Source organism: Cladosporium halotolerans (assembly GCF_011745625.1).
Source record: "Cladosporium halotolerans strain TM138-S3 chromosome Unknown Sca104, whole genome shotgun sequence".
Taxonomy (NCBI): Eukaryota; Fungi; Ascomycota; class Dothideomycetes; order Cladosporiales; family Cladosporiaceae; genus Cladosporium; species Cladosporium halotolerans.
In genome coordinates, this window is record NW_027191554.1 from 1 (window position 1) to 16998 (window position 16998).

At 53.1% G+C, this 16998-nt stretch overlaps 3 protein-coding genes across 3 annotated transcripts; 2 read left to right on the forward strand and 1 right to left on the reverse strand.

Moving 5' to 3' along the window:
• Positions 1-2896: 2896 nt before the first annotated feature.
• On the forward strand, positions 2897-4738 carry WHR41_09416 (uncharacterized protein). The gene is made up of 5 exons (XM_069378019.1): positions 2897-3242; positions 3304-3623; positions 3675-3976; positions 4034-4193; positions 4244-4738. The coding sequence occupies exons 1-5, from the start codon at positions 2902-2904 to the stop codon at positions 4417-4419; spliced, it is 1299 nt and encodes a 432-aa protein (XP_069225009.1). The 5' UTR covers positions 2897-2901; the 3' UTR covers positions 4420-4738.
• Positions 4739-11653: 6915 nt separating this feature from the next.
• WHR41_09417 (uncharacterized protein) lies at positions 11654-14222 on the forward strand. Its single transcript, XM_069378020.1, has 3 exons — positions 11654-12530; positions 12579-13066; positions 13129-14222. The coding sequence occupies exons 1-3, from the start codon at positions 11727-11729 to the stop codon at positions 14054-14056; spliced, it is 2220 nt and encodes a 739-aa protein (XP_069225010.1). The 5' UTR covers positions 11654-11726; the 3' UTR covers positions 14057-14222.
• Positions 14031-16497, reverse strand: WHR41_09418 (uncharacterized protein). The gene is made up of 2 exons (XM_069378021.1): positions 15966-16497; positions 14031-15906 (listed from the first exon to the last, which is right to left on the reverse strand). The coding sequence occupies exons 1-2, from the start codon at positions 16278-16280 to the stop codon at positions 14371-14373; spliced, it is 1851 nt and encodes a 616-aa protein (XP_069225008.1). The 5' UTR covers positions 16281-16497; the 3' UTR covers positions 14031-14370.
• Between the last annotated feature and the right edge of the window lie 501 nt (positions 16498-16998).

The window sequence follows — 16998 nt, forward strand, 5'->3', positions numbered from 1 at the left end:
CTTTCGCTGGCAAATTCAATATCCGAAACCGCAGCCTCCTTTGTAGCTTCGATAACTTGACAGTACTCTGCTAGAGCCTCAGGAGAAAGCCGGATACGACCTCTGCGTCTATTTGCCATTAGTGAGCTTCTCGATTGTTGCCATGACGGTCTTGACGAACCGCGCATCGTCGACAACTCCTATGAACAAGGTGGATGTCTGCATCTGGATGAATGCTGCTATCCCGGATACAGTCCCTCCATCGGGTTGTAGTATAGTCCAGTCAACTGCATGGACGTCCGTAATGGCATCAATGCTCTGCTTGGCCCGTTGGGAGTATTTTCTCATGTGGTCCAGGACATTCATCACCGATTGCAAGCTCTGTGAGCCCAGATGTTCTTGGTGCTGTCCAAGGTGATCACATAGAGAAGCGGTCGCCCGAAGTTGCAGGCCGAGACTGCTTTCACTCAATTGCGAGACAGCTTCGACAACGGATTGCAGGCTCGTGATCGATTTTGATGTCGACTGAACAACATGAGACATGATTTGATCGTCTATGTGAGACAGAGCTTAATGGAAGGAATAGGCGGGGCCGGCCACCCTGAGGAACGAGATTGATTTAAGATGAAACTGGGCTTCTCGAGATTGAAGTAATTTGTTTTTGGGCGGAAGCAAAAGACAACAAGGCCGGTGGATGTGCAATCGAGCTAGGCAAGAGACAGGACACCCCTGACCTACGAGCGCTCTGAGACCAGTACGCTGGCGATGGAACCGACTTGCGCCCCGCTGCGGTTAGAAGCCGCACGTGAAAGCGAGGGGACAGGCCACTGGTGCGGAAAACCTGTTAAGACACGGCCTTTGTGCTCCTTCTTTGGAGACAGACCACCGCCATGCGGATCTGTTAAGACACGAGCGTCGTGCCCATTTGAGGGACAGGGCCCCTCCGCGGCGGACTTGTCAAAACGCGAGAATAGGGTTGGTTAGTCGGGTAGGCAAAGAGGCTTCGCTGCTGGCTAGGGCGCTGCTTCGATCCCACACGGCGAGACATGGTCGGCCTTGACGAGGGAGACCTCCCGAGGTAACGCGAAACGTCTTCGGCCGCTGTGCGTAGCACGCAATGGCGGGGACGGCTGAAACCATCTGCGTGGCTTGAAAGGACGGATAAAGGACGGATGCGCATGTTGGTACACAAAGAGAAGGAAGCTGCTGGCCTGTTCGTACTGGGAGCCTTGTCCCTCATACAAGGTGGTACCGCCACTGGCAGAGCCTTACGTGCGTGCTTGAGGGGAAAACCTCAGGGTAAAGGCTGGCGCCTTGGAAGGTATGCGGGCTTAGGATAGTGGCCTCTATGATGGGGAAATGCTTCGACTCTGTCGCAATTGAGGGTAATTCTACAGGAAGAGTTATTGGTAAGAATGTCGCGATTAGTGGAAGGGCAAGACAGCGCAGATGTGCAAACTCTGTTGGGAGCAGAGGACGTCCTCGACGTGCTTCATTTCCTCAAGATGAAAGTAGAAGGGCGCTCAGCCCTAGAGCTGTGGAGTCGGGATGGCGAATATAACTGTGCGGTGAAGGACCGACTCCAGAGCACACACGAAAGCCGTGGAAATCGTCAAGAAGAGATCCGATGTGCCATACGCTATTTAGCTTGAATGCAGTATGAAACAAGGAAACGTAAAAAGGGAAGGGGAGGGGGGGACCTTGAAAACGCGAGCATCCAATGCGGCAGAAGAGCAAGAGCAACGCACACGACAAGGATTGCACGCTCGCAAAGGTGGATGGCAAAGGACGACAATGGAAGTCGAGCAACCTTTTTGAGAAGGAGGAGAAAGTGGAGTTGATGGGTTTCAAGAGGCGATGCGTCTAGTCATTCCGCTCATGCCACTTCAAAACTATTGCGATCGAAGAACTGCAGTCATCAAAGATAGAAGCAACAGGATTCAAAATCCAGATCCGCAGGTACTTGATGATTGCGCTAAGCTGAGGTCACTGTTGGCCCACCACAGTATCAGAAAGCTCAGCAATGGTCCATCACGGCGCTATCCTCGATTACCGTGTCTACCTCAAGCGGATGCTTGATTTATTTACCCTTATACGCGTTGCGGGACGGGAATTCTTTCCAAGTATTGTCGTCATGGGCATGGATGGAAGTGATCCGAGTTCCTTGCGAAGTGTGATAACTGACTGTAATGACATCCTTGTCATCGCTATCGTCTTTGTGTGACTTGTGTGGCTTATTGCCTCTAAAAAACTGACATTAGCCAAATATGAAATCATTTGTCAAGAAAATGAGTTTATGGTCACATTGGCATACTGTATCTTTCCTTCAGCCAGTTTTGAATACTGTATCATACAGTCAATACGTCTAAATCGGCTATATGAGTATCGAATTGCGTCTAAGTTACCTTTGTTTCCAATGTCGTTTCCGCGGCCTTGAGTGTCGCCTGAAATGATGCAGGAAGGTCTGCAAGCTTGGTACTCCCGCCATACTTGATCAAGATGGTATTGGTACGTTGCATCGTGGTCAAATATGGGCGAGTGACCGGGGAAAAAATAAATTAAGGTCTAAGCACGGAAATGCGTTGTCTCAATTAAAGTTGACCCAAATGTTACGAAGAACAAACACCGTGATGGGTCAGGCGCAGCATACTTTTACCTTCCGCGATGCGTTGCCGATACATCGCCTGCAGATATTATGCATAAGTAAGCGCCCATGTCTTATAAGAGTGGTCAGCTTTTCTTGGTTGACTGTCGATATTACCTCCCCGCTGGACCAGTTATTTATGCCGCTCGCTTGGCTGCCGCGCGCTTACTGGATATGTGGGGAATGCGCCCGTGCACATTCGCGAACCACACGTCCCTAGAAGCGCCGGTCTTACTCAAGCATCTTTAGCACCACCACTCAGTCAACACAATCTCGCAATGAGCTTGTTTTATCCTCGCGCTATCGCAAGGCATCTCCGAAGGCCTATGGACATTATCTCTCCCCATTGCAGAAACCTTCGTCCGCCTCCACCCGGCCGACACGTGTCAGGCATGAACAGCTCCTCCAAAGCACCTGCTAGTTGCCCAACCGCTCTCCAAAATGCTTTGTTCGATGTGCTTCCAATACACTCTCTGGTTGAGGAAGAGACTGTTCCAAATTATGATCCAACAAAATTCTTTCCAATCCACCTCGGCGCTGTTCTCCGATCGCGATATCGTGTCGTCGCAAAGCTTGGCTTCGGCACTTCTTCCACGGTCTGGCTTTGTAGGGATGAAAAGTAAGCGCCTGACAAGGCCGACGGATGAAAATTATACTAATTGCTACTGTGTTGAGTGCAGGAACTCCAAGCTGGCAGCCCTCAAAGTTTGCACCTACGATGGGACGACCACGCAAGAGTCTGCCATCTCTCATCACATTAACTCAATTGAAGCAGATCATCCCGGCAAGCAGCGCCTTCGAGTGGCCATAGACGAATTTTATCTCAGCCATGAGTCACATAAACACCAGTGTTTGGTCTTTGCGCCCCTTGGTCTCACTTACACGCATTTTCGAAATGCGTTCCCCTCGAAAAGATTGAATAAAGACATACTGAAACAGAGCTTGCTTATGATTCTCATGGGCCTTGACTTTTTGCACCAAGCCGGAGTGGTTCACACTGGTAAGGCTCAAGAACGTGTACAATCTCGTCGACGTACTAAGAATCGGTCAGATCTTTCTCCCAACAACATCCTTCTGGGCGCCGAGAACGAAGACGCATTCATTCAAATTGAAACACTAGAACACAATAGTCCCCTGCCACGAAAGCTACTGGAGGACCGCGTGATCTACACTTCTCACGAGATGCCGCTCACATACGGTGCGCCCGTCATATCCGATTTTGGCGCTGCCCGCCTAGGAGAGCCAGGCCAGAAACACTCTGGTGACGTTATGCCTGGCGTTTACAGGGCGCCAGAGATAATTTTTGGCATGCCATGGGATTCAAAAATCGATGTTTGGTCGGTCGGGCTGATGGTATGTAAGAGTACGTCGCGTCGCTTATCCATCCCGTTTGCTGACGTGAACAATCAGATTTGGGATCTATTTGAGGGTGGACGCCTCTTCCGAGCCGTCAGAGACGGCAATCTCAATGATGAGCAACATCTCGCTGAGATGGTGTCGCTTCTAGGTCCTCCGCCTAAACGATTTCTTGAACGCAGCATAAAATGCCGACAATATTGGGATGTAGATGGTAATATAATCCATACAAGAGTTATCATGCAGGGCTAATGCGACGCTCAGGTAATTGGATTGCTTCAACGCCTATCCCCAACCAAACCCTCGAATCTCGGGAGACCCAACTCGCAGGTGAGGAGCATGCCTTTTTGATTACATTGGCAAGAAAGATGCTCTGTTGGCTCCCCGAGGAGCGCTCTTCTGCTGGGGAGCTTCTTGAAGACGACTTTTTGAATTCTTAAGACTTCAGGGTTGGGGACTCAAGAATAATGAATGCTCTAGCAGATGCAGATTCTAGTGGGCTAGAGACATTGAAGGTCAGATTGCAGAAAGCGAGAGGCAACTTGGGGACATCGGCTTTCTGACCAACTGTGTCAACTGGACTGCGCTGTGTACCTTTTAAGCCATTGCCCTCTGGCTTTTTATCATGCCGGCAGGAAGAAATTCAGTACAAGCTTCGTGGACAAACTTGACAGGTCACACTCGAAATCGCAAAGCAGCACTGACCTAATTAGTATAAACAGAGGAATGGACTCTCCAGAGAAATCAACTCCAGTTTCCCTTCCCCTCCTCTCAAAACATTGTCCGGGGGCTCAATTGTGCTATCCATACAACTTTTGTGAGCGCGCCATGCTTGGTTTCCGGAGATCCCCGCCCTTCTCTTCATTCTTTCGCTTCTGCCTTCTGGTGTTATGAAGTTCTTCTCTCCCTCTGTCTTCCGTATGGCGCTGGTTGCTGTTCCCGCACGCCCAGCATATTCCCTTGCTCCAAGCCTGCTTCATATTGCAGCCCCGCCAATGACGAGTCTTACTCATATTGCCCTGTGAATGAATAGTGCGGCAGTACGCCAGGGACATACGAGAGACACTCAGCTTTCCTCTGACGACTGGGATGTAGTTGCGCAGTACCACGAGACACTTTGGCCATTCAAGAGCGCGACTTTACACCTTCAAGGCCAGATCAGAGGTTGCACCGGCGCCATAACATAGTTTCCGGGGAAGCTGGTCACGCGGGTAGTTGGTCAGCTCGAGCGAATTCGGCTGGCAATAAATCAATCGATGGCTGAAATCACTCAAAACGATGTTATTGATGTTGAGGGAGGTGGTGGTGGATGTGGGGAAGGTGCTGGAGCTCGAAGCTCGACGCCCGCTGTCGCCGCCGGCTTCGCCGCTGATGCGGGGTCGGAGGGCGGAGGGGGTGCGGAGTGGCAAATTGTGACGAGAGGGAAGGCGAAGGCGGGAGGGGCGAAGAGAACGACGATGAGGGTCATACCGAGTGTGATGAAGGGCGGCGGGGCCTCGTAGCAGGCTACGCCCGGCTTTGAGGCCGTGTCAACTGCGGCGCGTAAGAGAAAGGCTGAGAAGAGCGTCAACGACAAGCTTGCGGCGATGGCAGAGACCATTGCACAGCTAGTGGCGGCTCAAAGGTAAACGGCGGAGAGCCAGAAGGCGTTTCTTGACAGCAACAAGGCGCTGCTGGAAAGCAATCATGCGATGATGGAGGAAATCAAGGCACAAGGCGAGGAGATCAGGGCACAAGGCGAGGAGATCAAGGCATTGAAGGCACTGCTGGAAGGAAGTCCCAGGCCTAATAGCTACAGCGAAGTCCTTGCGGGCGGAGCCACGTCCATGGGCTCACAGACCTCCCAGACCAGGTCAACATCAGCAGGCAGTTTCCAACTCCCCAAGGAGAAACCACAGGTGCAAGATGAGCGAGCAGTGTCGGTCGACATTGGCAGATTCAAGGGAGCGAAGAATAATTACAACGGTATCAGGGATGGCCTGCGCGATGGGCTCAAGGTCAACAAGGTCACGGAAAAGCTGACGATCAAATGTATACGGCCTGGCCCGGGCGACAGAATCGACGTAGTTTTTGCCGACAAGGAAGAAGCCAACAAGGCAAAGCAGCACACTCGCTGGCCGACGTCGACCCTTAGCGGCGCTCGCGTCAAAGGTGACCAGTGGTATCCGGTGAAGTTTGACAGTGTCGTGAAGCAGTGCGTGCTGGACCAGGAAGTGAACGACGGTAAGACGCTAAACAAGGACTTTGCGAAAGTCTTCAAGGCGGACAAAAGCTGTGAGACGGCGGAGTGCACGGTAATGAAGGCCACCTGGCTCAGCAAAGTCGACGCGAAGAGAAAGGTAGGATCCATGGTGGTCTGGTTGAAGAACAGAGTCGATGCCGACTATCTGCTGCGAACAGGCACAGCTATGTTCGGCGCGACTGACGCATTCTGTTCACCGTTCATCGTCAGGGACAATAGCGGCCCGTGCTATCATTGCAACAGATACGGACACGAGCAGGCGTCGTGCACCAGCTACATCAGATGTGCTATATGCTCGAAAGGTCACCGCCGGGACGAATGCACAAACAAAGACAGCCCGAAGTGCCTGGCATGCGGCGACGCACACACAGTGTTCGACTGGGCGTGCAAGTTGCACCCGCAGCACTACCGACATGTCGGACAACAAAGGGCTAGGACGAGGCAGGAGCAGCGCAGTGCTAACATTGACATTGACATGTATGGTAGTACGCAGGCAAGCCCGACCAATGCATCGAGTGCCAGTGGTGGGGCACAAGTCTCGAGCACGTCGAATGCACCCAGCACTACCTCATGCTAGGGGAGTTCAAGGTGCTTCACGTGAACATTGGCAAGCGAAAGACGGCGCACTGGAGTTTATTCTGCGACGAGAGCTTGGCAGATTTCGATGCTCCCGCGGTGGTCGAACCATATATCTATGAGGATATGGACACCGGAGAGCCGGCCTTTCCAGTCGAGCGGAGCTGGCAATTGTTTGTACCTAATGTGAGGCACGAAGGAGAAGTGCGATACGCTTACCGGGCTGCAATCTGAGTGAACAAGAGGCACGCTGCACAGCAAGTGGCTGTACCGTCCAGCGACATGGTGGCGGTGACGGTCACCACAAAGCGCGGCGTTGCGCTCATCATGTCCACCTATGACGTGAAGTCGTCTGAAGGGCAGGCGGTGAACGAAGAGCAGCTGCGGGGCAAGCTGCAAATCGCCAAGGATGCCTACGATGGGTTTAAGAGATATGGAAGAGATGGTAAGGTCGACTTGCTATTGTGCGCTGACTTCAACCGTCACCATGAACTGTGGGGTGGTGCTCAGGCGTCTGGAGAGGCCGGTCGTACTGACGAGGCCGAGGCTATCATCGACTTCATGCAAGAAAATGCACTGACTTCACTGCTTCCGTCGGGGACGGTGACCTGGGAACACTACAACGGATCTACTTGCTCCACGATTGACATTTTGCTTGCGAGTGGCAACCTTAGCGAAGTTTGTGAGTACTGTGGCATTCATCAGAATGATCACGGCTCCGACCACAAAGCTATTCGAGCTCATTTCGTGATGGACACGACAGAGTATCAGGAGAAGCGACGGAGACGGATGTATGACAAAGCTGATTGGAAGAAGATACGCGAGGAAGTATCGGCAAGAATCGCAGACGACGCCAGTCTTCACGCGTTATCTGCCAAGGATGAATTGGAGGTGGCCGTGGACAGACTTGAGGCGTTGGTTAACGAGGTTTTCGAAAAGCATGTCGCAAGGGCGCGACCGTCGCCGTACGCCAAGCGATGGTGGACCGACGAGCTGAAGGCGTTGCGACTGTCGTTGAGCGCAACACGAAACCACTTAACTGCGGTCAGGCGTAGGGGTGAAGATGTCGCGGAGGCCGCTGCGAGAGTCACAGTGGTGCGACGTGTATACATGGACAAGTCGAACAATGCAAAAGGGAGCATTGGGTAGATTCTCTTGACAAACGCGACAACATATGGAAGGCCTACGCATACACAAAGACCAGCCGCGCAAACCACGGCATACCTATGCTGAAGGCGGGGGACACAGAAGCGACGAGCGACAGAGAGAAGACCGACCTTGTTCTCGCTTCGTTCTTCCCCATCCCACCGCAACCGGTTAATCGAGATGGCACCTCGGTGAAGCCGAGGATGGCCACGAGAAATGGCGGAAGGCCACACGAGCATGCAGGCAAGAAAGTGCCTCTGAGGATCAAGCTGCCAAAGTTGACACTTGCAGAAGTCGAAGCGGCAATCATGCAGTCCAAGTCCGACAAGGCACCTGGTCTGGACGAGATCACGTTTCGCGTATGGAAGGAACTCTGGCCGGTGCTTGGCGGTGTGGTTCTGAAGTTGTACCAGGCTTCACTTGACCTGAAGTACGTACCACAGCGTTGGCGCATGGCCAAGATTGTCGTCCTCCGCAAGCCGAACAAGCCCGACTACTCGAAGCCGAAAGCCTAGAGACCCATATCACTGCTGGAAACGATCAGCAAAGGTCTCGAGGCAGGTACTATATTTAGAGTCCGCTGAAGCAGTGCAGCTGTGTCGCTCCCTTCGCTTCCGGGGCGCGTATCTGTATTATGCGGCTGCGCAGACGCAGGATGAACAGATCGGCTCGGCAGCGATCATCAAGTATCGCATGTCGACCGGCACAGTCAAGCAGCAAGCGATGGCGGAGGCTTCCACGTGCTCACTTGCCAGTGCTGAGCTAACTGCCATACTGTATGCTCTCGAACACGCGAGGGACACGCTGCGCAAGACAGCGCACGTTTACGTAGCAACGACGAGTAGTGAAGCGCTTGCGACGATGCTTAATACGATACAAACGCTCAACATCATACATTACAACGTAAACAAAAGCAGAACGCGCGTGAGAACGTCCATGTTCAAGTCGATGAGTCCCGAGAGGCACCACATCCTAGCCGTACAGGAACCGTGGCGCAACCCACAGATGCAGACAACAGTTCGACCTCCAAACTCTCACTTGGTCTACCCATTGAGCAAAGAGACACGGGTATGTTTCTATGTTAGCAAAGCGATCGACCACAACAAGTGGGAGCTACGGAGCATCCGCCGGACCTTGTGACCCTCACGATTCACCTAGGCGGCAGGACACTACACATGCATAATTGCTACGACGCTCCCCAAAGGCTTCTGATCAGCCGTAACCTTGCCACCCTGCAGCTGCTCCCACTAGCGCTCGACTGCCCAGGTGAACACCTTCTGGTCGGAGATTTCAACCTACATCATCCGCTATGGGGCGGAACTATGCTACCCACCCAACACACACTAGCAGACACCCTGACTGAAACCACAGCGCAGAGCAACCTACAGCTGATCTTGCCGCAAGATACCGTGACGTGGAGATCAGGCCGCAGCATAAGCACGCTGGACCTGTCCTTTGCGACACCATGAATAATAGAGCAAGCACTGCAATGCTGACAGTGCGAGGAATTAGACTCGGACTCCGACCATATACCGATCATCATGTCGATCGGGGCATCAATTCCACAGCAAGCGGAGCCCACAGGACAACCTCAGTGGCGCAAGGCGGACTGGGAGCAGGCGCGCGAGCGCCTGGAGCATCGATTAGGAGAGCTAAATCAGGAGTGCCTGGGCGACTCAAGTGACTCCGACCAGCGACAAACAGATGAACTGGAGGGCCTGGATAAGAGGGTGGCCAAACTGCAGACGATCGATCATCCAAGAAACCATCTGCGACACCATTCCCCTGGCAAGACCTTCCCCCTGGATCCGTACCGGTTGGAGCAACGAATGTACAGAGAGCGTCAGGCGGGCTCGACGATCCCGACGGAAGTGGGTGGGCGGAAGCTTGGTGGAGAGGCCACAAGGACCGACTGAGTAAACTACAACTACTGCTGAGCAGTCAAGCAAGGGCCATCACGGGGTTGCTGAAATCAACTCCGGTAGCCTTCCAACGGGAAGCGTGTTTGCCTTGCGCCAAGGAACTTCTCGACCATCGGCAGACCAGATACGCGTTGCGCGCTCTGAGCGCGGATGGAGACCACCCAATGCATCAGCTCCTGCCCGCAAGCTTCCGTTTTGGCGAGCTTCATCAGCATGAATGAACGACGGGCCAGCCATCCAGTATCGGCTGGACGAGACCAGAGAAGGCACATGGGTCGTTCGGAGGCCGACTTGCACAGCAGATCTTCATGAACGTCATATACGACACCGAATACGGATTCGAGCTGCCCTGCAAAGCTGCCTCATCTGTACCAGTTGCATTAATTCGAAACAACGGATATTCAGAGGTGCCGGAGAGGACGCTACCTGACCACCCACGACAACTGACAATCTTTGTGAGTGCGACCAAGCACGTCAGCTGTGGAGTAGCGGTGGCATGGAGACAGCAACGCGGGTGGAAGACAAAGGCCTCATCGCTCGGCAAGTACATAACAATCCCCGATGCTGCAGTGTTTGCTATCGGCATGGTGGTGAAAGACATCACCCAGATCCTTCGTCGGGCAGACCGCTGCTTCGCTGAGATCGTGACCGATTTACAGCTCGCAATAGCCGCCATCGAGAACTACAAGGACTGAGCCCTGCCTGTCATCACAGACATCAGGAGATGGGCACTACGGGCCGAAGACGCAGGTGTTCGAGTGGCCCTGACATGGCTTGCGAGTGACAAAACATACAAAATCGCGAGTCTTGCGGCGCAACGAGCAGCACGGCAACAGCCAAGAACAATGCGCTCGGCATCACTGTCCCACGTCAAGCAAACCATCAGAGAAAGGTGAAAGCCACAAGGCAAAATTGATAGAAGCGTCAAAGATGCCAAGGAATCGGTGCGAGCTAAGTACTTGCAGCTCAAGTCTGGCCACGCGGTCACAGGTGTCTACCTTTTGAGAGTTGGCAAGGCCCTCGACGCACACTGTTGGTGGTGCGGGGCAATCGAGCAGTCAGTCAAACATCTACTGCTCAAATGCAGAAGATGGCGAAGGCAGCGAGATGCCATGCTACGAAGGCTGAACAGTAAGGAAATCTCGATCGGCTAAAGAAGCGACAGAGCAGACCTGCAGACTCTGTTTAGAACAGAAGGCGCGGCACAAGTGCTCCATTTCCTCGAAGATACAGAGGTGGGCAAGAAAATCCCTGGAGAAAGTGCCCAAGATGATTCGTGGGACATCGACCGATTAGATCGGGGCGTTGAAGAGGGAGAGGTGGCGGAGCAGAGCGGGCGTGGATGAGGGGAAAGATGAGGAATGACAAAGACAAGAAAGTAGGAGGGCAATAAGCCCAAAAGCTGTGGCGGCTCGGTGGAGTCCGGGACGGCGAGCACAACTGTACTGTAAAATGTCAACGCGAGAGCACACCAGGATGCCATAGCAGTCGTTGAGAAGATAGCCGACGTGCCATAAGCTATTTAGGTTGAGTGCAATATGAATAAAAAAATAAAAAGGAGAAAACACCGCCCTCGTGAACGTCTAGGAGGCCGGCGTTGAGCAGCTGGTATCCAAGCTGCAGCCAATTCGCCAATTCCTCAGAACCCCCTCAGTATGCAATGTACAGCCGGTCTGAGAAGCATGTAATTAATTTCGGCAAAACGTCAAATCTCGCCTGTTTGCTCGGCTCGACCCTTCAACCCACGTCGCGCTATTCGTGCATTTGAGAAACTCTCACGCGTCGCGCCTGGAAAGCAAAACCGTCTGGAGAGCAGAGTATCGCGATTCCTCTACCCACGAGCTGAGCTCTCCACAATCTAATGGCGCGTACAAAATACATACCGAGGCCGAAACCTCCGCACCCTACGCGTCCCGTTCGGCCTCAAGCGACATCTAAACCTGCTGCACCCAACTCAGCCATCGAGCTCAGCGCGTCGAATGGACAGAACGATGATCAGACACCTGCACAGCCTGCGCTTCCCAAGAGGCATCACACGGCCACCAAACCCGCAACATGGACCGTCGCCATCGAGCTCGGCGCGTCAAACGGTCAGGCGATGATAAAAAAATCCGGAGGGGAATGGGAATTGGTCAGATGGGCGCAAGGCGCGAGCGCAAGCAGTATAGGAGGGGCCGAGGCCATACCTGCTTTGACTGCGATGAGGATGAGGAGCGACACTGTAGAAATACTTCATGGTCACGCGGCGGTGCGTGCCCGAAAGCGCAACCCAGGAGATTGGGAGATGTTCGCCTATCCCAAGATGGCTTTCGTGGACGAGGGTTCTACACCTGACATACAGCGAACGCTGGAGCTACAGAAAGAAAAAGCAAAGAAGTTCGGCATGACATCGAAAGAGGTGGCTATCGCGTTTTTCCGGCACATGGTAAGCGAAGTGATCGGGCAAAGGGAAGGAAGGTTCAACATATCCGTGAACATCAGCGACCGCTGGACGAACAGTAGCGTGCAAGAACTTATGCTGAGCTTGCAGGGCCTGGGCATGGGGGCCGAATTCGAACACGTCAATGAGTGTGTGAGCAGCGTCATGGGTTGCATCTCGAACAGCAATGTCGATGGATTGAAAGATGGATTCTATGTGGTGGTGGATTTAGGCCATTCTGGAGTGGTGAGTCTTGAAAGCCGGAAAAGATGGGTGCAATCTAATGTTGTGTAGAATATCGGCCTTGCTCAAGTCGCGGACGGAGTCATCCTTAGCCCTCGAGAATACAAAGATTATCCTGGAGGTGCAGGAGAAATCAACATGGCCGTGGAAGATGAAGTTCGGTCAATTAACAAGATCAATGGCGCTAAAACCTCCGAATCGAACGTCTGGGAAGTGTCCGAGTGCATCGATGAGTACTTCAAACCCGAGCCGGAAGCCGAGATAGCCGCTCGATTTGGACTTTCCGACGAAGAATGGAAGCGAGTGATGGGGCGCGCGAATCTAGCAAACAACAGTCTGGATCAGCGCCGCACAAGAACTGCAAGACCTACGCTAGAGGTTGCTCGAGAATTGGTCCGCGAATCGGAGGGTGAGGCTGGATTCTATGTGTTGTTGACTGGTCGCGGATCGCGAAGCCCTACAGCCCTGAAAGCCTTCAAAAAGATGATAAGCGAAGACTTCCCGACAGCAGAACTGCGTCTGGATAAGGAAACTCACATGTAGGTGATGTCGAGAACAATATCGAGGTGCTGTTATGAATGGTGGCTAACGCTTCGAGCAGCACCGCTGTCATTGCGGGGATGATGTACATGGCGGACAACCCAGACATTCTTTCGACCAAGGAAGTGCCGTTGTCGCTCTGGCTGCGAAGCGATCCAGACGGGTCGACCAATGAGGATGATGACGATTCCGTGATCCGCATATGCACGCAAGGACAAGACGTGAACGACTCGCAGACTGTGCTGGATCGCTTGTCAGCGTCACATCCCATACACTACGAGCTCCTTGCCCCCGAGGATGAGCCTCCCTCTCTCGATCTCTCGGTATTCGGAACACCAGCCGGCTTTTCTGACGAACAAATCATCGAAGGATGGAATCACGACAAGTTTGCCTTCACCAATGCTGGCAAGATGACCGAATTTGGGAGATTTGAACGGCAATTACCAGGATCGACTGTCACGCTCAAGAGAAGGGTTTGTCACGTGTATCTATACGCGATGATATTCAAGTTCAAGGTGGAGTTCTACGCTACGTTTGCGTCTGATGGACGCCCCGTCAAGGCATTGGAGAAGATGCCATTTGAAGACGCCTTTCATGAAGGGGAGCTCGCTCCGAAATGGCAGAGGCACAAGGGCATCAATTTGAGCTTTGTCAAACTGAGACAGGTTGCCAGATCGGAGTTGTTACAGAAGCCTCAACTCCAACAAGACTCACCGGCACCAACAGGGCAGCGGTCAGAGGCCCTCACTGCCCTCGTTTCGCCGTCAGATACTACCGGGTCACCATCGGACAACGTCCGTTCTGGAAGCGGCAGCAAGAAGAGGAAATCAACTCTACAAAGAATGACCTTAGCGCAGAGGCGGAAGCTAATCACTTCGTCAACTACGAAAACGACACCACTAATGAATCGCCAGACCGTAGAGTCGCGGAGCGCAGACGAAGAGAACGAGTCCGGTATGGACATGTCAACAAGCCTTGCATCAGATTGATTGACAAGTCCGACTAAGACCCTTTCCACTTATGTAATTCATCAGTATTTATGCTACGTGGCTTGTGACACGGGATACATCTTCTAGCAAACTTCTCAATTATAGTCCCGTGTCCAGCACTCCAACCCGCTGTCCCAACTTGGACTCGACCGCTACAGGTCTTGAGCTCTGAGTCCTCCCACGGTCACATTTCCAGAGTAGAGTAGGCGCTGTGTGTTGATTTGAACCTGGAAGCCAGCGAATGGCATCGCATGAAGTTGTAGCTGGGGTTCCGAGTTTGATCAAGCTTTTGCTTCCGTTGTTAGAACGAAACATCAGCTGTCTTGTGTTTCCAGGAAAACCTCTGCAAACGCCGTTGACACGGCCCTGCAAGTCTGGGTCCCTGGCTGAGCCAACCACTCTGCGAAGAAATCTGCCTCGTAGATTCGTGTGACTTCATTGACGAAGTATTTAGGCACACTGTCGAGGAGGGCAACACCCACATCGACGCGAGCCCCGACCTCTAAGGATTCAAAGCGTGTGAACCAATTCGATCTGCTGCGCAGCGCCTCATATACATAAAGCGCGAACGCTCGGAGCTCGTCGAGGTCTATTTTTTCACTTGTACCCAGTTCATCAGGCCAGCTTGCACCAGAACCTAGAACAGTGACGACAAGCTCTCTGTCAGGAAGTTCAATAGTATGAACAACTTGGAGTACCCTTCCCCTGCGCCCACGTCTGGCCGTCGTATCTTGGACAGTGACAATGAAGACGCGGAACTCGCCGATTTTTCTCAATCCCTCGACAAACTCTTGATGAAACCATCGTTCCGTGGTCTGGGCCGCTCGTCGACTGCTGATCCTGCGCCCACTTGACTGGCATCTCAGATGCTTTGCGACGTCAATTGCTTTCGGGTGCAGGATGACATGTTCGCTGCCGCAGCTGTAGCTCCGTTTCAACACCCCGACTTCGCTCAGCCGACACTGGCTCGCAGAATCGCAAGTAATCGGCCGGAAAGACCAGCTTGGGTGTGCAGATTCGGCAATTTCATCCAAAGCGCGAATGTCATCGGTCTTGCCGAGAACATGTTCGAGCTCAGTCGCTGAGGGAAAGACACGCAGTGAGCTCGGTTCATGCTGCTTGACGCGCTCGTAGATGCTCTGAACATTGATGGCCGTCTTTTCGTCGTATTGTCGCCAGGCTAGTACCAAGATGCTTCCTCGCTCAACCAGTGCAGGGGCTCGCGAAAGCTGCTTTCGCGCCCAAATGCCAGTCTGGAAATAGACCTTGCCTTGGAAGCTGGCAGCCAAGATCGAGGCTGTAACGAGGGATTGGTGAGCGTGGACGTACTCGCGATCCGTCCTGAGGAAAGCAGAACCGACAACCAGCATCAAGCGTTGTGCTTCGTCGGGGAAGAAGCAGCTTGGGATGAGTTTGCTGACTGCTGCCGCGGTGTGCCTATGGTGGAGCGTCTGGGTGGATATCGGTTCGGCCAACTTATCCTCACAAGCAATCCAATATACAATGGAGTACTTGTGTGTAGAGCTTGAGATGGTGTCTGCTATGACTTGGTTCGGGGAGTGCTTGCAGAGCCCACGTTTAGAGACACCCTTGACTCTGGTCTTCGTCGGGGGATGAGATTCAGGATTTAGAGCATCCTCCGTCACTAGTAGCCTGCGTACGACCGGTCGACAGTCCAAGCCAACTTCGACAATACCTGTCTCCGTCGCATTGCAATCGGCACACCTTTGTCTCATGAATCTCAGCTGATCTCGGTCGATTCCCGTGTACTTTGAAGCGATAGTCGAGTCAATATCGTTTGGTTTGTTGCTTTCTGAGTCTAACGTGTGCGAGCGAACATGCTCGATAGCCTGCTACAATCAGTCGGTGGGGCTTCGGAGAGTACAATTACAAGACTTTCTTGGCTTACAGCGATATCAAACTCGTGCTCGTAGGGTACGCAAACCGTGATCCGGCCCATCGGCTTGGATTGACTCCCTGGTGACTTGCGGTAGACCAGTCCAGTCACAGCGTCCTGCCTGAACCATGGCTTACCAAGCCGCTTCCAATTGCTAGACCCCAACAACTCCTTGAGCACCTCTTGCTGTTTTCTCATGTCATAAGACTCCCTGGTCTTCGGGAACAGTCTCCAGAAGTCCCTTCGCACGCCGGCGCCGGTTGCGTTGAAAGATGTGACAAACGGCTGGGTGACATTTGCCGGTACGCTTGATGAGATTTGTGACATGCGGTAGAGTGTATCCCTGGTCTGCTCGGTGTTCCGTTTCTTGGAAGGCGCGTGGGGGAGACCAAAACAGTTTGTAAATTAGGACAGATTGCACAAGCGGTCGGTATGCGTACTTCGCCTGGTATGCGTAATGCGCGGGAGTTCCGCATGTGCGCTTTGTTGCAAAGTCGGCAGAAAATCCGTCACTTCTTTTCCACTTTGTCACAGACAGGGTCATCATTCACATCACTCGAAAGCACAGGATAAGACCAGTGCGTGCACACCAACGCGATCCCCAGCGCCTCGCTGGCGGGAATGATATCCCCCAGCAAAGGCGGCGGAGGGGCGCCCCAAAGTGACGGTTCAGGGTCTGGAGCGTCCGTGGAAAGCTTCGAACCAATCGGAAGTCTCGCCGACCTCGAACTTTGCGAAATGGGCCTTGGACCTGGTGGTGCGAGGACTGGGGACAACCAACAAGCTCGCACCACGGGACCAGCAAGTCCAAAGAAGCGAAAAGCAGACGCAGGATCAGCCATCAGCATCACTGATGATGTGCTTACACAAGCATTCGAGAAGTTCGTGGCGAGCGGCGGCCAGCGTGGATCCGAGGGCCCAACCCTCCCTGCTGGCTCGCTGGGACAAATGCAATTCCTCCGAGGCGAGATAAGGTTAGAGATGAGCAAGATACAGATGCAGATCACTCAGCTCGTGAACACTGCGATGGCAAACATGCAAGCCG

What these genes read in the sequence shown, in the direction of transcription:
- WHR41_09417 (XM_069378020.1), top strand. Translation starts at nt 11,727, where the DNA reads ATGGCGCGTACAAAATACATACCGAGGCCGAAACCTCCGCACCCTACG. An exon ending in ATTTAGGCCATTCTGGAGTG is followed by an intron (nt 12,531 to 12,578) that starts GTGAGTCTTGAA and finishes AATGTTGTGTAG; the next exon opens with AATATCGGCCTTGCTCAAGT. An exon ending in CTGGATAAGGAAACTCACAT is followed by an intron (nt 13,067 to 13,128) that starts GTAGGTGATGTC and finishes CGCTTCGAGCAG; the next exon opens with CACCGCTGTCATTGCGGGGA.
- WHR41_09416 (XM_069378019.1), top strand. Translation starts at nt 2,902, where the DNA reads ATGAGCTTGTTTTATCCTCGCGCTATCGCAAGGCATCTCCGAAGGCCT. An exon ending in AGCCGGAGTGGTTCACACTG is followed by an intron (nt 3,624 to 3,674) that starts GTAAGGCTCAAG and finishes AGAATCGGTCAG; the next exon opens with ATCTTTCTCCCAACAACATC. An exon ending in ACAATATTGGGATGTAGATG is followed by an intron (nt 4,194 to 4,243) that starts GTAATATAATCC and finishes TGCGACGCTCAG; the next exon opens with GTAATTGGATTGCTTCAACG.
- WHR41_09418 (XM_069378021.1), bottom strand. Translation starts at nt 16,280, where the DNA reads ATGTCACAAATCTCATCAAGCGTACCGGCAAATGTCACCCAGCCGTTT. An exon ending in AGCACGAGTTTGATATCGCT is followed by an intron (nt 15,907 to 15,965) that starts GTAAGCCAAGAA and finishes TGATTGTAGCAG; the next exon opens with GCTATCGAGCATGTTCGCTC.